At 25.7% G+C, this 8,796-nt stretch overlaps 1 protein-coding gene across 1 annotated transcript; it reads left to right on the forward strand.

Annotated features, from left to right (window-relative positions):
* Positions 1 to 1,242: 1,242 nt before the first annotated feature.
* LOC119683245 (protein kinase 4-like) lies at positions 1,243 to 7,329 on the forward strand. Its single transcript, XM_038096883.1, has 5 exons — positions 1,243 to 1,481; positions 4,712 to 4,821; positions 4,892 to 5,402; positions 6,734 to 7,065; positions 7,172 to 7,329. The coding sequence occupies exons 1-5, from the start codon at positions 1,259 to 1,261 to the stop codon at positions 7,262 to 7,264; spliced, it is 1,269 nt and encodes a 422-aa protein (XP_037952811.1). The 5' UTR covers positions 1,243 to 1,258; the 3' UTR covers positions 7,265 to 7,329.
* The last annotated feature ends 1,467 nt before the right edge of the window (positions 7,330 to 8,796 follow it).

An 8,796-nucleotide genomic window follows, 5' to 3' on the forward strand; every position in this document is an offset into this window, starting at 1 on the left:
CTTAAGTAATATAATATGAAAGTGGGATCAAGCTATAGAAAAAGTAGCTTTAAAAAGTATAAACACTTATTGTAATATATTATTTAACAATTAATTTGAATAATTATTGTATTAAATAAATAATATTTAATACAATGCGTTTAATTATGTGTATTATCAGTTATTGACGTTGACAAATCTTCCTTAACTAAAGTCCAATATCGAATAAAATTCACTGTGCAGATTGGAGGGCCCCCCGGAAACGGCCATGGTTTTTTCGGAGAAAAATAAAAACATTAAATAAAAATAAGAACATTTGAATTAAATTTTTTGGGGTACCATAAAAATAAAATAATGTGATTTCACCAAAATATATATCAAAGGAAAATTTGCGTTATTTTGGTAGATTAGATACATGTCGCGGGCCGCACATACATACCTATATTAGCCGCGGCTCGCATGTGGCCATGGGCTGCTTTGGATAGCCCTGCAAAGAGTATTTAGAATGTATAGAATATATATATAGATAGAATATATGTAATATTTGAAAATGAAATCTCTTAATCTGGTTTAATTTAAGGGATATTTATACTAAATTAAACATAATTATAAATACAATGTCTTTATAATATTAATTTTAAAGCATATTTAATTCTTTATTTTTCAGTTCAAACAAAGGAAAAGTGTAGAAAAGCAGTTCGAACTTCTGTATTTAGAACCACAGGTAAAAAAAATTTATTTTAATTAATTAAATTAATATAATGAAAAAATATTATAAAACTGGCAACACTTGCATGTGACTAAGTTTAATAAAGTTAATTGGTTTTATAAATAAATCTGAAATTAACTACTATTTTTTTCATTTATTACTATTGTGCTCTACTAAATTAATATTAAAGGATTTCTCTGAAAATGTATTTAAGGGAAACATTTTTATTTAAGACTTGTAATGCAAAACTCTATTAAATATTGTTTGTAATTTATTATAAAAACATCTAAATGTAAATTGTGTCTCTCTGCATATAAACACAAATATTTTGTAACTATTATTTCATTTTTATATATCACTTCACTTTTTAATCTCTTGTTGTTTAGATGTGAACTATAACTTTCATAGAGCAACAATGTTTTAAAACAAAATAAAAACTCCTCTTAAATATAATTAAAATGAAAAGTCTTTAATTAAAATTAAAAATAATATAAACGAAAATTATTATTAAAAAAAAAAATAAAATAAATCAAACAAAAAAATATAAAAGCAAATTGTGAAAAATTAAAAATGGCGCCCTTTAAACTTAAATTTCGAATGGGCAGTTCACGAAGCACATCCCAAGAACATGATCCAGATCCACAGGTAAATGAAGCATTACTTAATCATCATTCCACAGCAACCGGAGCCAGCAGTTCAACAATTGACTCAGCTGATTGCAACAGCCTTGGTTCACTTGGACACAACGAACGTAAATCGCTTTTACCAAATAAAACCAACAATCTGCGTTTGGGTAAGATTCATTTTTGACATTCTCAAAGGATATTTAACTAAAAAAACAACAAATTTATTAAAATTATTTATAATGCATTTATGCCAAATTTAATATGAGTATGTTAAAAATATTTTAAATATATGTTGTATTCCATGCATTTCAAAGTAGTTGTTATTAGCTAATATTATATAAACAAATATTTTGACTCCCTTCGCTCTTCTTATTTAATTTAAATAACAGTTTTATATTTTATTTATTAATAAGAAATTGTGCATGTTGTAATTACAGTAGTTATCACTTTTAAATTTATTTACTATTCTAACTAACTAGTTTTTTATATACATAAATACTAGAATTTTAATTAATCGTTTAATTGTAAGAAGTTATAATAGGCATATTCTTTTGTAAGCACATCACAAAAGAATAACCGGTTATTTTAAAAATAACGTATGAAACAATAACACTGCTGGCTTATTTTAGTTCAAGTTTTTCAAAACCGCTTAACCAATCAGTAACTCAAATCGCATGATTATGAAAATTAAAAATTGATCTATTGTGAATGATTTTTGAAAGTGCCTACAAGATTTCCGGTTAACTGTGAACTGTTTTTGTTAATTATTCCTACTTCCTAGTTGTTATTTTTTCTACTACTTCTAAATTTAAACTTACGTATTTTGGAAATATGTGTAATTATGTATTTGTATATATAAACCTGTCAGGTATCAAAACAAAAATTTCTAGTTTTTCCAGACCTGCCAGCAAAAGTATTTCTTATTTTATGTTGTTCTTTTGCGACATTCTTACAAAAAAATAGGCCTAATATTATAAATTACTGATTAACTGCAGTTTGAAAATAATTTTTGTTTATATTATTTACAATCTGTGTTGTTTGTAAGAAATTGTTTTAAATAAAAAACAATCACTAAAACACAGATCCCTAATATACTAATAAAAGATGCTTATTACCACCTCATTTTAAAAAAAATATGCCTAGACACTGGTATGTCCAAAACCTTAAACCTCTTCAAAGTTTACAACTAGCTCATTAGCTAATTCTAAGATACCGGCTAATTCTTTCTATATAAAATTATTCAATATAAAACACAACTATATAAATAGGAAGAAAGATAAATAAATTGAATTATGTAGAATCATAGTACTATAATTACTTCATAGCCATAGTAGTCATATAATAAATTGATAAAGTTCCATAATCTTTTATATTATCGACTGATAGGCACATATTAATAGAAAATCATGGGTAAGGGATATAGACCTTTAATATTATTAATAAGCATTTCATGCGATCACGATTCTCTAAGTAAACTTGTTTACCAAGGGATTTAAGTTAAGTCATCTATTTGCAGCAAATTCTTCACTACCCTTTAGGCCGACAAAACTTACTTCTCGAGATGTTGAGGTTCATTAATTTCATTAACCAGAACTAAACATACTATCTATTATCAACTAGTATAAAAAATTTTGATATTGATTTCGCAAACATCGGGACCTACCCAAAATAATACAAACGGATTAAACATCAACTCTAAGATGGAAACACAGCACAAGACAAACGACGCGTGGCAACCTTAATGCCCAATATCTCAAAAACTAAGCTATATAGTATTACGATGTTTCTAATTATTTCTATTTATTTCTAATCTTATTTATTTAAGAGTATTTCTATAATCTTACACTAGTCAATGATTTATTAAAAGAATAAAGAATATAGTTTAGAAAAGGTGTAATAATTAACTTTTGGCATCTATTTAGAATAACGACACCATCATATACTTTTTCATATATAATTCATGGTTGCTTTCCAATATAATATTTTACAGATTATACAGATTTTTCTTCGCACTAACATTGAATAGGACTGTTAGTAAATTGTAGTGTTTCAAAAAAAAATGTTCATTAACTAATAGGAAACATTAGTTAAAGAAACATTTAATAATATACTTATCGTTATCATCATACTTGTAATATCATTAGTTATCTTTAGAGCTGGTGAAATACACGGAGCACAGTCACCTTTTTTTTCCTCTTCAATGAAATTAAACATATCGTCGGTCTATGTTCACTGTAAGATCGGTGCAATATCATCTAGATTGCATGTATTCTAGAAACACATAATATAATTGGCAACCATTTTAAAGAAATATCTTTTAGAATCATTATTAATTATAAAAAGTAAAATAAGATCTCTATTTGAAATCATATTATAAAGAAATAGACTAAATAATGATGTTCCCTATAAAGCACATTCATCTCTGACAAATAGCTTTAACTATATATCATATTTATGTATAAAGTGGGAGCCATTTTGTGACTTAATAGAAAGTTCTTATAAAGTTTTCTCTTATTTAAAAATCAGATCATCTATAAAAATAAGTACTTATTGAAGCATAGCAAGATCAGATAAAACCAATTATGTTATTTCTGCCAGGCTGTGAGATAAGAAATGTCTCCAAAACATTGATATATTTTGGTATGTGGTCATGGACAAAGGCATATGGAATGATTAACTCCTACCAACACAGTTCCAACTAAAGTCGGGCTTTTTTAAAAATTGATGAAAAAATGATTTTTCCATGCCAAATTTAGGAAAGTATGAGGAGAGTAAGATTTCATAACTCTTTGAAAAAGATTTAACTGGCTGAATTAATATAACAATATGTAATAATTTTTTTAGGTCCCGTAGTTTAGGTCTCATCATAGTCATTTCTTTGCCGTAACATTGGTTTATGATACGATATGTATATCTGCAGGAACTTAATACACTTATTGTATTCCAAAATAAACCATAAAGTTATATGAAAAATCTAATATTGTCAAAATATTTATTAAAAAACTATTGATACTTGTTTAAATTTGAGATTCTGGAAATACATCTCAAATGATTTATATGCAATCTTTACTTTTTAAATAATTATTCAACTCCATATACAATAAGTATATTAATTAATTCAACAATAATTATGAACTTTTCTGAAATCTTTTAAACTTTATTTTTTTATTTCTTTAATTGTAAGTGCATTTTCAATATATATTATTAAGTAATTTTTGTACCATATTTTCATTCGTATATATAATATTTGATTTAGTTTCACTTACTTCCCAACAAGTTTTAAACTTTTTTAATTAGAATGAAACAGTAAAAAAGTTTTCATAAGGTTAAATACAATTCTAACAAACTTTTAAATTTCATTAAATAAATATTAAATGATAGCATTTAATTTTTTTAGGTTATCCTCATCACAATCTCTCACAGTGTGAAAACGAATCAAATGCAGGAATTGGCTCCAATAGAGTACCATCAACACCCCCACCCTCTTATGAACATGTTTTAGAAGAGGTAATTTATTAAATATATATAGTATGTAGTATTACTCTGTATATACTATAGTAATATTTTTTGCATATAGGATTTAAAAACACAACGCCAATTATCGGATGAAGACAATTCCCAACAAAGTCGACGAAGTTCAATTATAAATTTACGCAATAGCACTAATTTAAATTCATTTGAACAACTTTCTTTGAATAACTCCCAATGCACCGATCCAGATTGTCAGGATAATTTTATCAACAACGAGAATCGTTTACAACGACAACAAAATGTTGCTAGTAAACAGGATGTTAGGATTTTAAGTGCTGGCAACGAATTTAACGACGAACGTCAAATTAACGAAGACGACGAAGAGGACGACGATAATCGTAAAGAATCAATTGACTCTACTACTAAACTTTTGGATTCAACAAATATGACGTCTCCAACCTCACAAAGAAGTGCAGTTAAGAATTGTACCGGCAATTGTCAAGAATATGATACCGAATATGAAGAGGATGGTGCTTGCGGTGGTAGTAATATTAATAATACTACTAGCAATGAATTTTTCGATCCCTTAATTAATCACGGTGGTTATTGTAGTTCAGGTAATTTAAATATTATATATAATAAATTTTTATTTTAATTATTAGATAGTAAATTATTTTAATAATATATATTTTAATCATTAAAAATAATTTTTTTTAATGTTATGACGAAAAGAAACTTTTTGAACATTAAAAAGGTTCAAATAGAAATGAAAAGACAACAAGAAATATTCTATTTTTAATTTATTGAAATTTGGTTGCCCATACAACTTTGTTTCGAGCATTGCCATGTATATATCATCAGTGGTGTTAGAAAATATTCACATTAGTTTATAGTCCATATATAATTTGTTAATATTTATAATTAACAAAACAAAATTGAAGATTAAGCAAATGCTTCTAGAGCCTTGCGTTAACTAAACGATTTCAAAACAGTGCTTTATAAGCGCTTTAACACGATGACTGTTAACACTTTTCTCAGTGTTTGAAGTATTTTTGTCAATCGCGGCAATTCACTTACGCTTTATAAACATATAATTTACAGTGTGAACACTCGCTTAAGAACTTGATTAAAATCAAACACTGTATTGACTGGTAAAGCATGCGTTGACAGCGTATACTGTAATATGTTTCTTAAATTTACCATGTTACAAAACCATGTAACATGTTACAGAGTTCTTTTGTTTAGTAAAAACAAGAAATTATAAATCAAAAAATATTTGAATCTGGTTTTACAATGTTATTTATTATTATGTCATTGTCTTTTTTTACTCAAATGCACTATAAGATTAATTTTATTATACGTTCATAAAGTTATATTCATATTAAAAAACTTTTTTCAATGTTCAAAAACTCACTAATATTATGTTTCCACTGCAGCTAAAACTACTTATGTTGATGAAATTAAGATATAGTCCTTTCCTTTAGCATAAGTTAATTTATGCATATAAAATAGCTTGTTTGTTTACATTTTACATAAAAAATAGGCAATAAATATTTCAAATTTGGGTAATTTCCATTATGGGAAATTTATTTTTAAGTTTTGCATTTGACATTTTATGCCTTTAATTAGTTAATTTATTTATAATGAGCTCATTTATTTAAAAGCTCTTTGTATAATAAATTATCCTCATTAATGGTCTTAATGAGCAAAACTGCTTAAATAAGACAAGTGGAAACATGGTATAAACTGTTAAGAGACTATAAAATAGTCATACAATATTTAAATACAAACTCTCCATACAATAATATGTAGCATAACAAATAATATATAAAAATGTAATTGCTCTTCTAAATATAAAAATATAGCTAAAAATAAAATGTGTAGTAGTAACTTTTCAACATAAATTTGTTCTAAATATAACACCAATTCCTTTTTTCAATTTCTATAGACTCATATTGCAACAGTGATTGTAATGAGCACTCACATAATCAAACAGGGTCAGATTATTCACAAAGAGGCATTGACACTGGCAATGAAGATGGTTGGGATCATAATCAAATGTCAAGTAATCAGTATCAACAACAGCAACAGCAACAACAAAATCAACAACAACAACAACAACAATATGAAAATTCCCTTACACCGGAAATAATAAGTAATAAATCCTCAAAGGAAATATACAAGGATTTGGCAAAACAGTGGGGTATCACGTGTAAAATGTCGGATGGATGCCGTTGTATGGAGTGTCAAAGTCATTATTTTGATTGCGAATTTGATGATGTAAGTGCATAGTATACGTTAAACATATATATATATACATAAAGAATTTAATAAAATATATAAATTAGAAATGAATGTATAACTTAATATTACTATTTTTCTATAGAATGAACATCAAAAAACAGATGGAGGTTTAGGTGCCGGTACGCCAATGTTTATAAGTGAAGTAATGCAAGGTTCTGCGTGTACTATATTGTAAATTATTTTTATACATATAGAGAAATAAATAAAAATGTATGTTTTATACGTGTATTGAAAAGAAGATAAAACGAAAATTAAACTAAAAATATTAAATGAACTTAACATAAAAATGTTTTGCACTTAATTAGTTAAGAAAATGCACTGAAAAAAATTAATAGTCGTAGTAATAGTGTTATAAGCGTTATAAAACATTTTGCATTAGAGACTTATAAAATATTTAATATATAGTGTATGTTTCAAAAATGTTTATATGTTTAAAATTGGTTATCCAATTAACACTGTTTCAGAACAACAATGTTTCAGAACACATATATATTAACATTTTGAAAACCCACCTTACAATATGTTTATATATATATATACATCTATAAATATACTGAATGTATGTCTTAAGCATATATAAAACTTTGCAAAATTCAAAATTTTTTATTACAAAAATGGGCCTCTCTAAAACTACTGCTCCCACAAGAAAGGACTTGGCAACAACACTTAAGTTTAATATCCATCAAAAGAAAATTTTGGCCAAGAACCATTTCCGAAAGACAAGAGACGAACTGAATAATTGTTTATTTTTGGTTTTTATATATAAATATATACAAAACTATATAATAAAATATTTTAAAATATTTAATAATTAAAGTTTGAAAATTTATATATTGAAATAAAAATAAGTAATTTCTGAATTAACAACAAAAAAAAAAATAAATAAATCTCATCTATTTTAACAAGAAAACCTTCAAAATTAATGAAAATAATTTACAACAAATTTAATATTTATTATTCAGTTTAATATTTTTATTTTTTATAAAGCAATAAATTAATTTTAATTTCTTGTATTTCGTAAAAAATAATGAATTGCCTTTCTAATTTAAATCTAAAAAATAACAAATGTTTGGAAAGGGTTCGAATAGAAATGAAATGACAATAACAAAAATATAAATAATTTATTGAAGTTTGACTGACTAAGTACTCATCATCGGTTGTCTTAGGAAATATCCGAGTTTTTTAATTAGTTTATAGTCCATATATAATTTGTTTGGACTGTAAGTGCCAGGCTTAGAAACCATGATTAATCGTGTTTTTCCACAAGTAGCCAAGGCTGCACAAACTTTCAATTCTCAAGTTCCAAGTTTTTTATCACTTTTTATTTTTTTAACTGACATTGGTTAGTGTCGTGCTTTAAATTAGAGACCACTGATATTGAGTACTTGGCAAAACGCGAAACAGCGTTGTATAGTCAGCCAAATAAACTACTAAAATTTTTATTGTTGTCTTTTCATTTCTATTCGAACCCTTCTAACTTTTAATAATTTATTTTCTTCATAAGATGCGTCGTTTTCGACAAAAAAAATTTAACATTAATAAATATTGTTTTTTAATATTATAACATCCAATAATAAATAAATCACAATATTGAAACTAAAAATATTAAAATATTTTTAAATAAAATAGTAAATAGAGAGGACTATTCTTACAGAAAATATAATAATTTAAAAAATTATTTATTTAATATTAACAAATTTATTCCCA

The sequence above is a fragment of the Teleopsis dalmanni genome, chromosome 2 (assembly GCF_002237135.1).
Source record: "Teleopsis dalmanni isolate 2A chromosome 2, ASM223713v2, whole genome shotgun sequence".
Lineage (NCBI taxonomy): Eukaryota > Metazoa > Arthropoda > Insecta > Diptera > Diopsidae > Teleopsis > Teleopsis dalmanni.

Excerpts from the sequence above, each read along its gene's own strand:
- LOC119683245 (XM_038096883.1), top strand. The coding sequence starts at position 1,259 with ATGGCGCCCTTTAAACTTAAATTTCGAATGGGCAGTTCACGAAGCACA. Across the intron at positions 4,822-4,891 it reads ATGAACATGTTTTAGAAGAG|GATTTAAAAACACAACGCCA; the intron begins GTAATTTATTAA and ends TTTTGCATATAG. Across the intron at positions 5,403-6,733 it reads CGGTGGTTATTGTAGTTCAG|ACTCATATTGCAACAGTGAT; the intron begins GTAATTTAAATA and ends CAATTTCTATAG.